Below are 20,977 nucleotides of genomic sequence, written 5' to 3' on the forward strand. Positions count from 1 at the left end.
CAAAAAAGTCACTGTGTGACCAGCTAACCACAGTATCTGAAAATAAAGATAGGTGGAGGTCTCAGTAAGGTTAATCTGCTAAGGTCACCTTAGCGTTCTTAAAAAAAAAAAAACAGACCATCCACAGTTTTGGAAATGTCTGCTGTGGCAGAATGAGAGCAACAACAGGCTATGGAATTAAATAATAGGTTTAATTAACAGCAAGAATTGGCTCCTCATTAAGAAACTGGTTGGAGTTTGACACCTCAGTTTAGCTGGTCATTAGTTGGCTCGTTTCACATCTCATTTCTGTTTGGCTGCCATTTAATGGAGAAAAATCAATTTAGAGGACTGAATCCTTAAAAAATAGTACTATTAAAATGAAGGGAAAATATGTTAATTAGCAGTAAAAAAAACTGTTCACTGATTAGGAAATGGGTTAGAATGAAAACCTGCAGACACTGTGGCCCTCCAGGACTGGAGTTCGATACCCCTGGTCTAAGGCACGGGTGTAAAACTCCAAGCCTGGAGGGCCGCAGTGGCAACAGGTTTTCATTCTCACCCTTTTCCTAATCAGTGACCAGTTTTCACTGCTAATTCACTTTTTTCTCATCATTTTAATAGCCTTGTTTGGAGGATTCAGTCCTCTGAATTCATGCTTCTCTTCATTAAATCGAAGCAAAACAGAAATGAGATGTGAAACGAGCCGACAGATGATCAGCTAAACTGGGGCTTCAAACTCCAACCAGTTTCACTCCAACTAATCTCTTAATGAGATTAAAAGATTCTTGCTGTTAATTAAGCCTGTTGTTTAATTTCATGGCATGTTGCTGCTCTCATTCTGCCACAGCAGACGTTTCCAAAACTGTTGATTTTTCTCTCTTTTTTTCCTGTCAAAATGTTTTGGTGACCTGAGAGATCAGCCTTACTTAGACCTTAACCTTTCTTTATTTTCAGATATTGTGTGATGGGCACAGGTGAGCTGGTCATGTGATGACTCGTTTTGTGTCTTGTTATTGTTTGGCTGCTAATTAAGGAAAAACAAACAACTAAAGGGCCAGAGTCAAGTTAATTAAAAGAAGTAATTAGCAGCAAAAACAGGTCACTAATGAAGAAGATGGTAAGAATGAAAACCTGCAGCCCTCCAGGACTGGAGTTTGACACCCCTGGTCTAAGGCTTCTGGCAATGAAAATGCGCATGCGTGAATTACAGTACATATAGCGGTAACATCTGTATTTTACATTCTAGCACTGCAAGAGACATAGCAGTACAGTATACAGGTTTACCTCTTCTTTATTTCTTTATTTTTAGGCAGTGTATTAAGCTGAGTTGTAAATTAGTGTTTTGGGGGCATATTTAGGGTTTAAACTATAAAAATAGGCATTTTTTTAACCACATCCAAAATTTGCGGTTTTTCACAATTCATGGGTACTCTAGGAACGTAACCCCCATGAATTTTGGGGGTGTACTGTACAGGCAGAAGGCAACAAGTAGGTTCCGAAGCCTTGTGCTGTGGTCAACTAAAATAGCATGATGGGAGGCATAGTTCATGCAGGACAAGAATTGACTTTGTTTTCTAGAAGCAACAAAAGGAATACTACAAAAAGATATTTTGTCATTTGGTGGAACAGTGCATTTGTGTTATACAAACAAAAAGCTGGCAAAACTGTATCTCATGCAAACTTTACCTGCCAGCTTGTAAAACAAATCATTGCCTCATCTCCACTGTCCACACTATCGCTAAAGAGACTCGGTCGACCCAACACATCATGGATCAATCCAGAGCCTTTTATTGGTAGACATTTTATTGATTATATACCTCCAACAGAAAAAAAGGAGTCAATATCATACCTGTGCAGTGTGCTGTTTTAACACTGGAAAGAAAATCTGAAAAGAAATACGCTATTGTTGTCCCAACTGTGACGTTGGATTGTGTCACCCTGCTTTAAGATTTACTGCACAAAAGGAGTCATTTTTTAGATTGTATACTGTTTTAGCATCATTTGTAGTATTATTATTCCTGTTACTACTTTTGTTATTGTTCATTTCAAATTATTTTAATTCATCATTACTATTTTTATTTGTATCATTGATACTTTAGAGATTTAATAAAAATGTAATTTTTCATGCCAAAAAACACTTAACATTTTTTTTTTTTTTGGAATAAAATGCAGCACTAAAGATGACTCCTTTGAACAGCTGTCTTTGAGATCCTTCATGAAATTTTTGCTACAGGTTGCCATGTTGGTGCATGAAACCCTGAAATTCTGATAGAATTCAAAAAATGATGGGACAAAAGTAGATCTTCCTAGAATCTCGGGTGATTTGTCAGCAGAAAGTGATGGCATTAAGCTAAAGGTAATATTGAAGAATGTCTCCTTGAATATTACTCTCCATGTTTGAATAAATGGGTATTGGATAAGTTTAGTGTAGCACTACCTAATGCAGTATAGGCTTATAGGGTGTCTGTTGTCATGTGTATGGAGTACAGTGAAATTCTGACTTGCATGCAATAATCAACATGAAACACATCTCTACTCACTGGGGCCATCAGTTTAACAACCATACCACAAAACATTTTGTCTACCTTAGCTGAGAAGATACAGAACATGCTGCATTTGTCAGTAACGGACCTAGTGTGAACCATATGTGTTTTTGTTTATCCCCCAACTTAGGTCATTGAAAGCAACTACAGTGTAGTTGATTTTTTACAAACCACATTTGTATTCTAAATATTGGATATTTTCTTGTTGAATACCAAAATATAAACTTTGGTGTTTTATCATTTGAGGTTAGGTGTATTTTTGATAACTTCGATAATAAAATTTGATAACTTAAACCTCACAATGTCTTCACATGCTGACTCAGTATTGTGCCTTCTGGGTCTTTTTTTTTTTACCCGATTTTGACACTCCCTTTAAGGTGACCTTGGCATCAAAAGTTTCAGCCCAAACCTGTTCTAAATTAATTAACTATTGTAACCTCTTTAGTGTTATGTTTACCTCAGGGAAAAAAATGAGGCAAAAATGTTTAATGTGTGATTATCAAAAAACCTACATAAATATAGTAGAAAACGTGTGTTTAGTGCCCACTGCTGTACTTTTGCACATATAGCACATGTCCATTGTGTAATATGTTTTGAGACCGTCACTAACGCACGGCCCCGTGCTCTGATCAGGACAGTGGAAGTGGGTTTCCTTGTGTGCCCTAAATGGAGAGTGAAATGCACTAAAGCAGTGGTACCCAAACTCTGTCCTGGGGACCCTCTGTGACTGCAGGTTTTTATTCCAGCCAGATTCACAATCAGTGATGATAATCAATAAAAAACGATCTAATTTAATTAGCTTGTCTTTTTTATCCTTCTCTTATTCTGCATTCAGAAAGACAACACTACGGTTTTTACATTTATAAGACATTTTTTTCTGTTTCATTTATGTTTAACTCACTATAGTTTTCCTATTATTTTCCCCCTTTTTTATGTTCTTTATTTCGCCTTATACAATTTCTCATATTAGGAATTTGTTTCGCAGAGCGCAGGGTCAGCCATTGTACAGCGCCCCTGGAGCAATTGAAGTTTAAGGGCCTTTTTCTGTGTAGTTTGCTCCCTTCATTCAACCCTAATAGTGACAATTAACAACCTGCATAGCTGACACCCAGGATGATGAAAGCTGCAACGACTTCAAGTGTCAGACCCGCTAATTAGTAAATAATCAAATAACCAGAACACCTGGAAAAGCAGAATGAAAAATAGGTTGAAAAAAATAATGCCTTAAAAAAAAACTACATATTCCCCATATAACTACTTATTACATTTTAATAAAAATCTACCAAACTTAGATAATAATTTCTAAATTGACTCTAAAACACAGGAACTGGGAAATAATAACTCGCTTAATTAGGCTAAGAGTCCAATGAAAACAGAAGTTGGTTGGAACAAAAACCTGCAGCCACCGTGAGTCCCTAGAGTTTGGGAAGCAGTGCACTAAAACATACGGTGTATCAATACAGACCTAGCAGTGTTTAAAATAGTGATGTGTAGAAACTTTTTTGCTTTTGTAAAATTTAGGGCACTTTACTAAAAGCCTTCACATTTCCGGTTGAAATGATAACTTTGATTTTGTGCTGCATTTAGGGTAGCTTGGTAGTTCACCGCATATAAAAACATTTTAAAATGTGGGCGAAAGCTGACCTGAAACGTGTCAAGGTAAAACATTTGAAGCTGTACAAGTTATGGCATGGAAGTAGATTAAGTCAATGTTTCATTCAGAATGAATTAAATTTAGTATGCTATTACTGATTTTAAACAAAAAAGGATCACATTTGACCCGAAGATGTTAAGGGACAATGACAAAAGCCACTGGGAAGGCAATTATGTCCTTGTTAATAAAACTACGAGCTCACAATGATCTGAATACTTCTTTAAATCGCTTATTTCACTTTGATATTGTCTGTTAAATATCTTTGTCATTTAACATTTTTGCTTATGTGTGTGTTCTTAGAAAAAGAATGTGTGTCATGTGGAATTTATGAAACATTTTAAGGGTCTGATACTTTTGCAAATGTGTACATGAGAATGTATATTGCACCTTGTTAAATCTTGTGTTCTTATGATTACTTTTCCATTATTATTCATTACTTTGGTGTGCATTACACACGCAGTCCATTAATGATTTCACAAGTTCTTTTCAGGGCTTTGAAACAAGTGTTTGCCATTTTTTTTTTTAAAGTTGCTTTGCTTTTTAACCCTGAAATATATTCACTGTTTTAAGAATCTTTAAGAGCAGAAGTGTTTGATCCCGATTGTAAAACCAAGTGCCTTGCTAACATATCTCAATCAGTACATGTAGCATAAAGCAGAATTGATACTTACTGTGCCATAGGCACCCCGTCCAAGAATTTCACCTTTAGACCAGGTGATGGTATCATCCATGTAGGAGCTGTCTGAAAGGGTGGAAGCTGCGGTCATGGAGGCTTCATTTTTATCCTGTTAGGTGAAAAGCAATTGTTTGATTTGTGATTAGTTCATTCATGCATGTTAATGCACTAAGAGAATGGAGGTTTTAGTGTATTCCATGTACACAGAGAACACAAGATGCCAATAGTTAATATGTAAGGTATTTACTGTAATTACCTTACCTTCACATCTTGCTGCACACTTCTCAGAGATGGAGCAAGAAATTGTGAAACATCAGCTCTATTTGATGAATCTTCTCAGAGACCACCATATACATAAATGAAGACTTTTCAATATATTAAACTAAAGTATTAAATATTGCAGATTTCCCTACATTGTCCATAACCTAGAAATATATGGAATAAACACTCTGCATATTTGACATTCAGAAGGTCGAACATTTGTATTCCATAAGAATTGACACTTGTACTGTGCAGATCAAAATCGTGTTAACTTTAAACCAAAGCATATTATTTGTTGATATTATTCCTAACAGTTAGTTAGGAATTCCAAATAAAAGAGTGAGTTACACATTAAAGCAGTATGGTGTAGGGGCCACGGCATTGGAATTTAAACTCCCAAGGCTGCCATTTCACTTCCCGCCCCACCTCATTATGTGGCCGTGAGCAAGTCATTTAACCTACAAGCTCTTCAACTGTAAACATTTACATTTACTGTACATTTATTCAATCAGTAGGTGCTTTTATCTAAAGTGACTTAAAAATGAAATAACATCTGTAAAACTTGAACTACAGTATGTCCTGTCTTTGTATGTTACCTTAGATTAAAGAATCTGCCATATGTGGATTAAAACACTCAATATGAATTAATATTGATATCCAGTGGCGTACCGACGAAGACATTTGAATCTGTGTAGGTTGCCAGTTTAATTTCTTACCCACTGTGTGACCCTGATCACAGCACTTAAATTTTATTTAGCAGGTGAAAAACAGGCAGTATATTTCAGTAGTTGTATTCAGCATCTGTAATTCTAAAGGTCTGGGGGCAAATGTTGAACCAAGCAAGAAACTATAAAATAAAACTTGTTTGGGAAGTCGTTTCCTTTAATTATGTGCTATTCAAATGTAATGCTCAAAAATTTGAAAGAATAAGGAGTTATGAATAGAAATGAAACAAGTCATTCAGCCCAACAAAGCTCGCCAGTCATATCCACTTAATTCTTTCAAGATAACATTGTCTTTTTTTGAGGGTCCCTAAAGTCCTGCTGTCTGCCATACTACTATTTATTCCATATCTCTATGGTTCTTTTGCTAATGTTTGCGTGAAATTTATCTTTCATAAGTTTCCAACTGTGTCCCCGTGTTCTTGTTGAACTTGTTTTACAGTAACAACCTCGATCAACTGTACTAATTCCCTTAATTATTTTAAACACTTCAATCATGTCACCTCTTAATCTTCTTTTCCTTAAACTGAAAAGGCTCACCTCTTTTAATCTTTCCTTATTACACATCTCCTGTATCCCAGGAATTAGCTTAGTCGCTATTCTCTGGACTTTTTTTCAGTCCTGTTATGTCCTTTTTGTAACCTGGAGACCCAAACTGCACCCTCCAAATGAGGCCTCACCAATGCATTATAAAGCTTGAGCAGAACCTCTTTAGACTTGTACTTTACACAATGTTAGTGTATACAGCGTAACATTCTTGTTAGCCTTCTGAATGGCATCTGAACACTGTCTGGAAGGTGATAATGATGAGTCCACTATGACTCCTGAATCTTTCTCATAAGGTGTACTTTCGATTTTCAGACCTCCCATTGTGTTTTCAGACCTAACATTTTTACTTCCTACATGTAAAGTTTTACATTTACTTATAGGCTGACTGACTAAATGACTGCCTGGCTTGGTTAGATAAAATTTAATGTATGCTGTCCAAGTCCCTCTATAATGATTCAACAGATTCTTGAGTATCTGCCAACCCACCTAGTTTAGTATCTTCTGCAAACGTCACCATGTTTGTTATTTACATTCCTATCCAAATCATTTATATACAGTATATATTAAAAATATCAACACCTCCAGTAAAGATCGCTCAGGGACACCACACCACTCTTAACCTCACCCAGTTCTAATTAAGTTCCTTGCATCATAACCCTTCCTTTCTTTTTTCCAATTCTGCCCCCATTTATACATTAAACCATGAACTCCCACTTATTTTACTTTGCCCAACCTCTCTTGTGGGTTGTTATCAAATGCTTTCAAAAAGTCAAGATAAATATATGCACTACTCTGTTTCCTTTTATTGCTTCCACAAAGAATTCCAGTATGTACCCCTCTTCTGAACCTATGCCGACTGTTCAGTAAAACTCCTTTTCTTCCCATGTGTTGCTCAATGTTTTCCTTCATAATTCCTTCGATTAATTTTCCTGGGATGCACATTAATCTCACTGGCCTATAGCTGCTTGGATCTGCCTGGTCACCTTTTTTTTATGTAACAGGATAAGATTTGCCATTTTCCAGTCTTTCAGGATTTCCCCAGTATACGGCAACATCCTAAAAATATGCGTCAAGGGTTTATATATGTACTCACTAACCTTCTTAACAACTTGTGGTGAAAAACTATCTGATCCTGGTGATTTATTTGATTTCACCCTATTTAATCTAAGCCAGGCATGTGCAACCTTGACAGGACTATGGGCCGGATTAGAAAGTACAAAGATTACGCGGGCCGGAGTACTTCAGGATATGTATTTCTGAAAATCGAAAATGCAAGAAGGCCAAAAAAAAAAAACAACAAATATTTATTAATATATTATTTAATAAAAACTGTTTATTAATGCGACAATTGAGATTGCATGGTGGACACAAGCTTATCAATATTAAGAGATATTGTGGACGTGGAAACTCGCAACGTGTTTTCTAGGTGTTCATCAGTAATTTGCGTCCTGGTTTTGGATTTACGAAGTTCATCCTTGAAAAAAGTTGCTCGCATTTATAGGTGCTGCCAAATAGAGTCATTCTTTTCTGAGCAAAAGCTGTCAGCTTTGGAAATTGTCATCTGGGAAATAGTTTTTATAAAAGTCAAGTAATTCAATATCATTGAATTTTGATTTCCGGATAAGGTTCTCTTGTAGTTTAATTAATTCCATTTGCAATGAAAGTGGAGCTAGTTCGACATCAACATCAAATGGACAAGAGAAAATTTGCAAGTTTGCTTCTTGATTTTTAAAATCACGGAACCTAGTGTTGAATTCTCCACTCAATGAATTTAATTCATTCGCAAACGATTCACAATCAAAATCTTTGTTCGCAAGTGTGAGAAAATGAGAAGTATTGCCTTCCTTTAATTGGCTTTCCCAGAGTCGAAGCTTATTTTGAAATGATTTTATGTGTCCATAAAGCTCATGAATCATTTGTCCCCGAGTTTGTAATTTAGCATTAAGTTCATTTAGATGTGTTGTTAGGTCGACAAGAAATGCAAGATCACACAGCCAGGGTTTGTTTTCTAGCTCAGGAATAGGTTTTCCTTTCATGTCCATGAAAAGAGATACCTCATTTCTCAAATCATAAAAACGTTTCAACATTTTTCCCTTGCTAAGCCAACGCACTTCACAATAAAATGTAAGATCTTCATGGTCAGAAAGATTGTCAGCCAGAAATTCTTGAAATTGGCGGTGATTTAGCGCCCTGGATTTAATGAAGTTTATTCATGCAGTTATTGTGCCCATCACATGTGCAAATTTAACTGATTTTGCACATAAGTTTTGCTGGTGTATAATGCAATGCAATACCGACAAATCTTCGGTATTGATTTTGTTACTTGACAATTCGGTTTTTATTTGGGCAACAGCTCAGATGTTTGGTCCAATCATCGATGGAGCTCCATCGGTGGATATTCCGCATAACTTTTCCCACTTTAAATCAAATACAGTAAAAACAGTTTTTACTTCCTGGAAAATGTCTTCACCCCTTGTTGTATTCTTCATTGGTTGGAGAGCAAGCAATTCTTCCGTACAATTGAAGCTAGCGTCAACTCCGCGAATAAATATAGCCAATTGAGCGGTATCGTTGGAGTCTGCACTTTCATCAAGAGCAATGGAAAATGCTTCAAATTTTGATGCAATATTTTTAATGCTTAATTTTATGTCACTGGCTATTTCGTCGATTCGTTGGGTTATTGTCCAACGAGAAAGACTTATCTTTTCCATTTCATGGCTTTTCTCTGGACACAGAACTTTCGTGACTGCAGTAAGGCATTCCTTGACAAACTCGCCTTCAGAATATGGTTTTGAGTGCTTCGCAATTTTTTCGCTAACAATAAAACTTGCACGAACAATATTGTCAGCTACATCAGTATTTTTGCGTAATAACATTTGCTGTGCCGATACACATTTTTTCAAATTTTGTATCTTATCTGTTCTTAGTTTACCTTTGTAACTGTTGTAATTAGCATGTTTTGTATTGTAGTGTCTTTTTAAATTGTATTCCTTTAAAACTGAAATAGTTTCCAAGCATTTAAAACAAAGAGGTTTTTCTTTCTGCATTATAAAAAAATAATCATCAGTCCATTTCTCTTGAAATGTACGACTCTCCGCGTCCACTTTTCTCTTCTTTGTTGAAACCATCTTAATTAGGGTTTGATCAAAAATTCACAAGTACAGTATTTGAAAGTATTGAAATGTAGGCCGATATAGCGTGAAACTCGAAACAACATGCAGATAGGTACAGCACTAGCAAAAACCATGAAAAGACTGCGCTATGCTACGCACGACAGCAGAGCAGAGAGATGCAGCAGAGTCAACGACTACGTGACTACGAGCTCTTGCACACTTTAAACATGCGACGTGCCGTAAAAGTGGGGGAAGCACAATATAAAGTACTTCAGAAAGCACTGGCCGCATCATACTATCAAAAATAATCCAACAGTACCACAAGAACAAACAGGCATCACCAAGAGGGTTAACTGGCCAGATTCAATGATATTTGGACAAGTCGTCGCTGGCCGTATAAAATCAGTACGCGGGCTGGATTCGGCCCACGGGCCGTAGGTTGCACATGCCTGATCTAAGCAGTACTTCTCCCTTTACAATTTTCAAATTACTATGTACCTCCTTAACGTCCCAGCAGTAACAGGGACTACTATCTCTTTCCTCATATGCGAATACCTCGGAAAAATGTGTATTTAGAACATCCACTACTTCACTGTCTTTATTTTTTAATTCCCCTTCTAAAATACTGAGAGACTCTTTTTGGGTCGTCTTTTGCTTTATCTGCTATATTCTTCTCTGCCTTTTAGCTTCCTTAATATCCTTCTTAATAGTTGTTCTCATGTTCTCATACACCCTACGGTTCACATTGGAGTTATTAGTCTTGCATGATTTATACAGCTGTTTTTCTCCTTTGCAGCTTCTTTTACAACACATTATTATTTTCTCCTAACTTATTTGAGATTTTGAGATGCAACTCTTCTACCTGTTCCACTGCTCCCTCACTGTCTCCACACTTAAAAGCTTATCCCAGTCCATCCCTTTAGACTTTGCTGAATTTGCTCACAATTTGACCTACCAAAGTTAAACTTAACAGTTTTAGTCTTTGTATCCACACTCTTCCAAAACCCTGAGAATTGCATTATATTTTGATCACTTGACCCTAGTGGTGTACACCCTCAATTCTATCCTGATTATTACAAATACTAAATCTAGGGAATCTCTCTGCCCTCATCCCCTGTGTTGGTGTTTTACCATACTATGTTAAAAAGCAGTCACTGATTACGGTCACTAAATACGTGCATAATCTCAAGATGTGGATCAATTATGCTAACAATTGTGGCTTGAAAAGTTGCCACATGCTGTATATTTTAGGGTGTACCTTGATAATGAGACTCCAGTACTCTTCACCACCATTACAAAATGTAAGAGCAGGCTGGTTATATTTTTAAATTTAGAAAATATGCTTCCTTTTAGAATGCAGTTTCATGTGTCAAACTAATATATACCATGATTATGAAGAAATAACTTTATTTTATATATATATATATATATATATAAAAATTAATTACAGTATATCATTATGTAAAAGACAACACATTCAAACAGAAAAACTGTCCTACCTTTAGAGATGGCTGCTCTTGCTTTTTACTTAGTCCATCAGCTTTGCTTCTCTCTAAACTGGACACATGAAAGTTGTTAGAGTTGGTTGTCTTCTCCTCTGGCCCCAATGTGTTCTTTTGATCTTGTGAAAGGAGTTGTTCTGCAAATTGGCGAAGCAGAGCATCTGTCTCATTTCCATCCTTTATACTTTCAAGAAAATTCTGATAAGTTGCATGACTGTTGGATGCATGTGGTAGTATATTAGCTTCAAATCGAGCTGGTGAAGTGTCCAGCTCAGATTTATGGTAGACTTCTAAAGCTGAGGGATTGTTGGCTGCTGATGACACTTCATTGCCTTCTGTTCGACCTGGAATGTCCTCCTCCAGCTTGATTTTCTGATAGACTTCTGAAGTTACATGAGTGTTGGCTGCTGCTGATGCTTTATTGGCGTCTCTTTGAGCTGAGAAGCTGTTCTGCTCTGATTTCTGACAGGCTTCTGAATGGCTTCCTTTCCTACCAGAGTTTTGGATTGTATAGTTCAGATCAGCTGGATCATTGCCACTGTGTTTAAAATGCTTGTCTTGCATTTCTTTTGTGATGTCTGTATTCAACAATACCGGATGGCTGTCAGGAGTTATTGTCAGAGCTAGCTGGTCTGTTAGCTGTTCTTCAATGACAGGGAGGGCATGATTAGCATGCTGTGCTTTTTGTGGGACTGGGGTACCAGGAGGAAGTGGAATATTTCTGTCATGTGTGCCTTCATGTGATGATCCACTTCTTAAAGGTTTAATGTGCCAACCTGCTCCTGAAATATAGATGGTGTTTTCTTCTACTTCTTCATCACTACAACTTTTGTCTCTAAATTTCTTTTGTTTCTGTTTAGCAGAGCCACGTGAACTTCTTTTACGTCTGTTTTCCAGCATTATGCCAGACTTTGAATTTCGACGTCTGTGTTTTTTGCCTGAGACGCATCTTGTGTCTTGCAGTGACCCATTTGTGGATGATTGTACAATCCTTGAGGTGGAATAAGCTGGTGACACAAACATTTCATAAATTCCTGGCCCCTCATTAGAGGATGACATTTCTTGGAACATATCGCTGTATTTGAGCTCTAAGTATTCTGTAGCAGACTTCGATCTTTGAGTCACTGGCACTTCCTGCTTCTTAGGCTGTAGAGCACTCTTGGACACATGTGGAAGGATGTGCTTCTTGACAGATGTGACCTTTTTCTCAAAGCACTTTGTTTCTGTTTCATGTGACTTTAGTTTTCCTTTCAATGGTGTTTTCAATAAGGGGCCGATGGTTTTTTTTGAATGAACTTTTGAATTATTTGGCAGGGAGGCCTTGCTTTTAGGCTTTGCATGCTTGTCTTTAATATGTGAACACTTAAGATTTACATTCGACTTTGACAATGCCAATTTATTCCTCCCGTTTGGCTTGTGTCGTTTCTCTTTTGGAAATTTTTCAACTAAAGTATTAATCTCCTGGCTGGTGAAAGGAAAAGTCTTCATTGTGAAGTGTTCTCCTGAGGTAGTAAATACTTGCTGATCATCTAAAGCCACTTCCTCTTCTTCAGACGCAGTAGTGTTTAAAGCCAATTGCAGTTTTTCATTTTTAAATTCTGTCTTCTCCACCAAGCTTTCATAGGCTTGATTATTGCTAATTACCATGTCTTCAGCCTTTGGTTCTGTGGCTATGATCACTACTTGGCGTGGGGAACATTTAGTCCTGTCATCTGCTCTGGTTCCAGATATTGGTGCCTCTGTACACTTTCCTCCATTACTTGGTTTATCACTAGAACATGCAGAATTGTTATCACCACTGATGAGCTTTGGAGAACACTCCACCAACATTAGCTTATTTAGCTGTGATTCGATCTCCTCTATTAATGCTTTTTCTTCACCTGGTGGTGTTGAATTGCAAAGAGCTCTGTAGCCAGATTCATGGTTTGGATCTCTTGTTATAGTTATTTGATTGTTTAAAAACTTGTTTACTTCTGTTTTGCTCTCCAAAATGCGCAAGCATTTGGAATAATTTAAATTAAAATCCGTGGTTTTGCTATCTTTGGCTTCATGTTGAGTCTGTACCTCATCACTCTCTTTTCCAGACTGCTCACAAGCTATTTTGCAACTGCTGATTTGTGGATGTAGATCCACTTGGCTTTTGTTTCTGGAGACAGCAGCATTGTTGTTTACTGTGCAAGCTGGAGTGTTGTCAGGTTGGCCTTCTTCCAACAGGGCTGTTTTAGTTCCTGATGCTCTGGGAGACAAAGGAAGTAGTATGGGTTTGGAAGGCACCGGATGAATGAAATGAAGTAGCTTCTTCATGGTGTTTGGGGTTTCTATTTCTATTGGTGCAAGGTGTCTTGGGAAACGCAGCTGTCTTGAACTTGGCTGAGTGACATATCCCTGCAAGGTACATCATATGATATTACTGAAAACAAATTTTACATTATTTTGAAGAAAATTTTTTTAACAAGTAAAACTGATCATTTTTACATGGACAAATTTTCGTTACAACAGCAATATGTAAGCTGGTAAGTGCGTCATATAACAAAAGCATAACTTTAGTTGACATTGTCCTATATAAACTAATGTCTGCTATTAGCCCTCTTAAAGGCTTCTGTACACTACCTGGATATAGAAAGTGATAAGTCCACTACAACTCTGTGGTCCTGCTTATAAGGTGTACCCATTTTATGATCAAATCTAACATCCTTCTTTCTTTTATTGATATGAAATTTCATGGGCTTCAGATCTATCCACCCTGCATTACTTTGGCATCCAAAGCAAATGTCCTGCCATACGTGTACAACCTTTGTACATATGCTATTTTTACGGATGTTTCTACACACCTCCATGCTGTAGTCTCTCTGGTGTTGGCAAAAGATTGTTTAAACCCACTTCAAGTAGGTGCAGATTGGTGGCTAAAATGTTTGTAGTTCAACACATACGCTGTGCTCCAGTTGTTTAAATACATTTGTAAACGATAAAACCTGGTGATTGTGAGATGTATTATACTAAATAAAGGCCTCTTTGTGACGATGCGGGTTTGACTCCATGCTCCCATTGCTGTTCAGGAGCCCTTGAACCCAACACCGTCGATAGTTATAACCGAGATGAGCTAGACAGTAGAGGCAACAACTGAGCAAGGGGGTGGTTCAAAAAGTGCAAAGTGCTTTTATTAAAATAGTCAAACAAAAACAGTGCTCCAAGTCAAGTGCAGTGCTTTCAAAAAAGAGTCATTAAATAAATAATCCAATAAAAGAAATCGTGGAGGTTAAAAAACACTAAAAAAAACAATCCTTTTAAAACGAGGTTAAAACATTCCTTAAGAAGCAGTTTTTAAAACAAATGACAATGCCAAGCTCGGTGCTTCTTTTCGGTTAGCGTCTCCCCTGCTTCTCCTGCTTGGGCTTAGCAGCAGGTGAGACACTCTCTGCAGCTGCCCTTTTCTAACTCAAACACAGGTCTGGAGACCTCCCAATCCTGGCTTTGGTCTGGCACTCATCCCAGGCCTGAGACTTGGTTCACATCCAACGGCCAGGACGCTCACGTTGGGTAATCCACCACCAAGCCTCCCGACTCCCGCTGCCTTTCTGGCCTTCCGCGGCCAGTCGCCTTTCCCTGGTCACTCCCGCTACCTGTTCGCTCAGCGGGAGTGACTTCAACTCCAACTCCTGGGTGTCAGCCTAACACCCAGCTTCCTCGCAGCTGCCCACGAGCGCTCGCCCACACGCTCCGTGTGTGTCTCTCTCTCTCTCTCTCTCTCTCTCTTGCACCGACTTGCTCCCTGTAACCTCCGTCCACTCTTTTCCTTTTTTCTCTAATCTTTCTCCCCCTCTCCCAACCGACTCACGCTTCTTATACAGGTATATCGCGAGGGGCCATAGCAGCTGCAGCCCATTAGCCATGGGAACAATCACGGATGTGGGTAGTTCCTCACCTGTGCACTAGGTGAGAAACGCCCACACTGCAGATCACCCCGTGGCTTGCTATGGCCACCACGCCCCCTCACTAAGCCGCCGCGAGTACGGTGATTATTTATGTAAAAAACAGCCTTTGCTAAGCGAGCTGTGGACCCATAACACCACATGCTACCTGTAGTCCTAACCTGAGTGCATTAGTATTCTTATTATCCCTAGACTCCTAGGGTTTACCACTTGTTTTGATACCATATTAGTTTTCAGTGTTGAAATCTTTCCTTTTGACATATGTGATGTGTGTGTTTGTGTTGGTCTGCCAGACATACTCCAGCAATTGCAGCTTCTTCATTTGTGACTTCATTTTAAACCCAACTTATACTGAATATAAACAACCTGTCGGCTGCTGGCAGCAGTGCTGGATGTTTCATGTTCTGTTTGCATACGTTTGGTGCTCACATTTCTGGTACAAATATCTTATAGCCCTTTCAGCTATTTCTTCTTTTTATCCAAGTTGTCCATACAGTTTCTAGCTGTTCCCCTTTCTAATAATTGTGCAGTTAAGTAAACTTGACATTTGAGTTTTTGTCATTGGCCAGTTTTTACTTGTTGCTTTTAGACATTAGCAGAGTTTGTTTAAAATATTTGTCCTAGTGAAAAGAATATGGATACATTCTTGTACTGTAAAGAAAGTCTCTTAGTTACAATAAAGTGAACTAAGTAAAATCTGAACTATACTTATGTTTGTTTTATTCTGAGTAGCTAAGACCAACATTACTGACAAGACGCTGTGAGAAACAAAAGCACATATAGTCTAAATTGGGAATTGTGGAGCACTATACAGGACACAGTACTGTAGCTACTGAAATGAACTTTAAACTTTGTCTTTAGCCTTCTTGTCTAACAGCGATTTGGTGTTTCCTGATACATAAACTCACTGTGGTTTACTTGCAGCTCTGCATGACACTTTAAATCCAACTAAGATCACCAGCTGCTTCTGGGAGATCTTCATTATATCTGCATGGCTACTGGGGTTCCTCACAAGACAGCAACTTGGCTTAAGTATTTGTGAAATTAAGCATTAACAGCACACACAATTTTTGAGGGAGATTATACTGTTATCTCACATGATCCTTCTTGCTATCAAAGTGTCACTTGCTAGAGATTATTCAGATTAAAAGGGCAGTATGTGATCGGCGTTACAATGGTGAGCCCTTCAACTCTTAGTAAGGAGATGCTGTACAAGCTCTAAAATTCTGACACTCTTATGCTGATTTCATTATCTCTGGTAGTGGTAGAAGTAAAGTGTTTATCTGTGTTTCTTTAAGAAATGTCACCTTAACCATAACTAAAAACTCCTTGTATGTACACGCTGGGGTAGAGGCTCAGACATCGAAAATTAAACCACAAAGATGCAAGTTCAACTCCTGCCCCTGTCCCACTGTGTGACTCTCAGCAAGTTACTTAACCTGCTGCTGTTCCAGCTATCAATATTATACTTGACATTTAACATTCCTGTAAAAATGCTTGCAAAGAAGTGGTGCTTTAGAAGTGTTTTTTAGTTACACAACCTGATGACATTTACCTGTATGTGGCCTTGTTGTTTTTCAGGGTCAGAGACTTTCAGTCCTGCAAGGAAGGAGTATGACAAGAAACACTTTTAATAAACAGATTTTCTGCCCCCATTTTTTTAATTATAACAAAATGTCATTCTTGTACAAGACCTGTTTAAGTCACTTAATAAGAACCATAACATCTATAACCTTGAAAGGCTAGTCCTTGGGTCACGTTTTCTACTGGTTTAAGTGATCCCAGGTTCTCTCAAAACTGAATTTTGTTTTGTAAAGTTAGTGACAATATGGTGGCACAGTGTGTGCTGCTGCAATGTCAAAACCCTAGGTCTTCATTCTGGGTCTGTATGGTTTATATTTTTGCTCCATATCTGTGTAAATGGTGTTTTGCTGATCAGTTGAATTTCCCTATCCCACAGACACGTGGATTAGGTTGGTCAGTTAGCCAGGCTAAGTGATGTGAACGAATGGATGAACCTTAATATCACACTGCCTTCCATCTAGGCCTGTTTTCTGCCTTGTGTTCAGTATGGAGTGGTGGCTCTGAGGCTAGGGATGTGCACTGGCAATTGGAAGGTTGGCGGTTCAAATCCCATAAATGCCAAAAGAGACTCTGCTCTGTTGGGCCCTTGAACAAAGGCCCCTAACCTGCAATTGCTGAGTAGTGAGAAAAGCGCTATATAAATGCAAAGAATTATTATTACTACTACTCTGAGAATGGCTTTCAGTGGCCTGAAACGTCATATTGGAGCAAACCAGTTCAGAGCACAAATGTTTTTTCTACTATTGCTAAAAATATTTGCTGATGAAAAATTTCCTTTGTAATTTAAACATATCTGAAATATTTATTTTGTTAATCAAAACTACATTTATTTACCTTACTGTGGCTTCTTGTAGTCTTTCCAGAGACTAATATGATACCAATATCACTGATCTGCACCAAAATCCTCCCTCCCAAAGAAATCCTCATACTTTTTGGATTTAGGTGTGCTTACGCCATTTCTGAAATTGGAATTTCTCGACTCCAAACTGTTTCCACAAGATATCCGATTCAACAAAAACACCGTTCTTGAATGTTTTCTTTTTAATAAGTGGTATTTGTTTTATGGTGTAAATATTCTTCATGCTCAGAATACATGAAGAATATTGTGAGCTGGAAAATGTGTGTCTTCCTCATTCATAATATAATTGGAGGTTTAAACTTGCTTCAATCAGTATATTTTTATTCTTATTCCTTCAAAATAGCCATGAATTTATAGTAGTAAGTTAGAAAGATGCTTTTCTATTGCCCAGAAGAGAAAAAGTTGTTGTTTGATTGGTTTTTACAGAAATATGTAAGGCTGGGTTAATCCATCTGTGACCAGCGAACGTCTAAGCAAATAGGAAAGAATACACAGCCTTCTTGTATGGAGGGAAAAAAAAGTGTTTGCCCTAATTTTTTTGGGGATACAAAGGTGGGAAAACTTGGATCTAATTGAGCTGCTACCTGGTACTTGGGTGCAAAATGTCATTAAATCAATTTTCTACACTCTTGTTTGGATTTTTTTCTCCAAGAACATGGGAACAGTTCCACTAGGGCCTTGCTTAAATGGAGACACGTTATAATGGAGTGAATCTCGGTTAGCAGACACCTGCTTGTCATTCCACTGTGAAACATCTTCTAAAGATTATAAGAGGAAAAGAACTAACAAGTGATTACTCTTTGTAAGTAATAATATTGAAAATACATCTAAGTAATGTTATTTTTTCCAAGTCTAAATAATTTATGTATGTAGTGTTTGACCTGTTTAAACCTTCATTTCTCAAAAACTGGATGGGATAGAGCAATTATGTTGCCAGATTTGGATTCAGCACCCTCAGATCTTTAACAAACACACACAATTTTTAATGGGAGCTATTTTTTTTTTTTTTTTTTGCACACCAGTACATTCTGTGCAACATTTCATACTTCTAAAACAGGGGTGTCCAACTCCAGTCCTGGTAGGCCACAGTGGCTGCAGGTTTTCATTCTAAACATCTTAATTAGTGAGCCATTTTTACTACTGATTAACTTGTTTTGCCTTAGTTTTATTTGATGGGACCCCTTAGTTGTTTCTTTTTCCTTAATGAGCAGCCAAACAATAATGAGACACACAACAAGCCGCCACATGAGAAAGAAAAGTGACAGTCTCGGTCATGTTGGTCTGCTTAGGTCACCAAAACATCTTGATGATGGTCTTAGAAAAAACAGAAAATCAGCAGTCTGTTGTGGTAGAATGAGAGCAGCAACAAGTCATGATAGTCAATAACGTCTTTAATTAACAGCAAGAATTGGCTTCTCATTAAGAAACTGGTTGGAGCGAAATTGGCTGTGGAGTTTGATGTTACAATTTAGCTGGTCATCTGTTGGCTCGTTTTAAATCTCATTTTTGTTTGGCTGCCATTTTTTGGCGGCCCACCAGGACCAGAGTTGGACACCCCTGTTCTAAAAGATTATTCAGTAAGTAGCACTTTATAAGAAGAAGAGTTAAAACAACGCAGTAGTAACTTTATTCTGCTGTGTTCATTAGCTATATAAATTATGTTGTGATTATTGCAGTGAGCTTAATAGCCCATTGTTGGGCATCTGTTGTGGTGACGGTGTGTGTGTAGTTTAGACTGAGATTCTAAATTGATCTGGTATGAGTGACTGCTGGAGTGTTAGTTACCATACAGGTCTGGTTCTGTTCTTGTTTGCAAAACTATTAACACTAGAATTACCAGAGCCTACGAAAAAACTCGTAAATCCGTCCCACCTTAAATCGCTTCTTAAAATTGTTCTCACCTCTCCACCAGCGTCTTTTGTCATCTAAATGTGCTGATAAAAATCAGGCTGCAAGCAGCCAGCTATTCCATCCCCCCACCGACTTAGAACGTGCAAAAACTTCTCCCAGCTCATGCCTTGATTGATTTTCTGGGAGTGAAGTGGAGTTTTAGAGTGGAAATAATAGATCGTTTGGAACACACGCATTTCATGTCTGTTCTGTTTCTACAGTAATCTGTGTAAACACATTGTTAAAACAGAAACGTTTTTTATATTCTATTAGTAGATTTTAAGAAGCAATTTAAGGTGGGACAGATTTGAGTTTTTTTCGTAGGCTCTGGTAATTCTAGTGTTAAAGGAAAGCTACTGAACTATCTGTAAATATCTGTATAGGTAAGTAGATATTTCTTCTTGCATTAAACACCTAATAATTCAATAGCATTTGCTTTAATGTATAATTCCACATATAGAGGTTGCGCTAGCTCTAAAGACTTCCAGAATAAGGATTAATTTAATTGTTAACTTCAACAGGCTCCACCTAAGGACCCACTTCCCAGAATTGGGAAGAAACTTCCAAATCAAGCCTAAAATAATATGTCATTCACAGCTTTTTTTTTTTTTTTGGCACACACAAGTGAAATGCATGTTAACTTTTGATCCCCTCCTGCTTGCTAGTCCAAGGCCTTGCTTTGCATCTCTCTGTCTACGCACCTTCAGCCTTTTGGTGTCTACTCTCTTGCAAATCTGTTTGCCTTTACTACTTAAGCTCATTCTGTTTTAATATTTAGATCAAACAAAAAAGACCAGTCTTTTGATCTAAGTGCATTTAATTTTTCTTAGTTTTTAGTTATACCAGAGTTATGTACTTTTACCGTTACATTCTAAGTGTCCTATCCTTCCACATTTGTACTGAATTGCCTATTCCTGTTTGTACCTACAATGTGTTATCTAGCTAGTCTGTCAAAGTACCTTCTGCGGGGCTTGCTATGAAACATGTTACTTGGGTAAAGAAAACATTAATTAAAATGTACTCTAAATGGATAAAAAGAGAAACTGTTTTTTGTTTGTTGAATATTTACATAGTATATGCAAGAAGTCTTACTTTGATAAATGCTAGTTTTAATATTTTGAAATGAGCTGTAATCCATTATCGTCCTGGTCATATCCGCCTCTGATTTGCTCTCCCTCACTGTGCCTCTGGAGACGATGATAGGCATCTGACGTTTGTTACTTCCAGCACTGCGGAATGGTGAATGCTTTGGCAAGGATGGCACTGTTGGCAATGTTCCATGTGAGAATGGTACTTGGAGCTGAGATCCATTATAACTGTTCTGCAGACTTGGTAACACAGTGCTTTTACTGAAAAATAAAATATAGTTCCTTGGGCGTTGTAAAATATACAGTAGATATATTTTTATTTAGGTTGGATAAAGACAAAATTTTGTTGTATAAATAAACATTTTTTAAACAAACATTTAATGAGCTTTAAGTGTCAATCAGGTGCCTATTCTGTTCATTCCCAGCATAATTTATTTTTATTCATTTTTAAGCAATCCTTTTCTACAGTTTACTAGAGCTTACCCTTAGGATAATATTGCATGTGAAGTGCAACTGAGAGAATTCAGGCTTTTGAATTGAAGACCCACCTCCCCCCTCATTCATTGGTCAAGAACCCTGCTTTCAATTCTAAGGCTTGAATTCACTTGAACATTTTTCACTTTTG

At 37.6% G+C, this 20,977-nt stretch overlaps 1 protein-coding gene across 2 annotated transcripts in view; it reads right to left on the reverse strand.

The window, feature by feature from the left end:
* map3k19 (mitogen-activated protein kinase kinase kinase 19) overlaps window positions 1–20,977 on the reverse strand; it is a 99,588-nt gene that overhangs the window by 12,271 nt on the left and 66,340 nt on the right. For both annotated transcript variants that reach the window (XM_039757311.1, XM_039757312.1), the window contains 4 exons: window positions 20,357–20,613; window positions 16,487–16,530; window positions 11,000–13,387; window positions 4,851–4,964 (listed from right to left, as the gene is read on the reverse strand). In XM_039757311.1, coding sequence (XP_039613245.1) covers window positions 4,851–4,964; window positions 11,000–13,387; window positions 16,487–16,530; window positions 20,357–20,613 — 2,803 coding nt within the window. The remainder of the gene's footprint in view (window positions 1–4,850; window positions 4,965–10,999; window positions 13,388–16,486; window positions 16,531–20,356; window positions 20,614–20,977) is intronic.

Source organism: Polypterus senegalus, chromosome 6 (genome assembly GCF_016835505.1).
Source record: "Polypterus senegalus isolate Bchr_013 chromosome 6, ASM1683550v1, whole genome shotgun sequence".
Lineage (NCBI taxonomy): Eukaryota > Metazoa > Chordata > Cladistia > Polypteriformes > Polypteridae > Polypterus > Polypterus senegalus.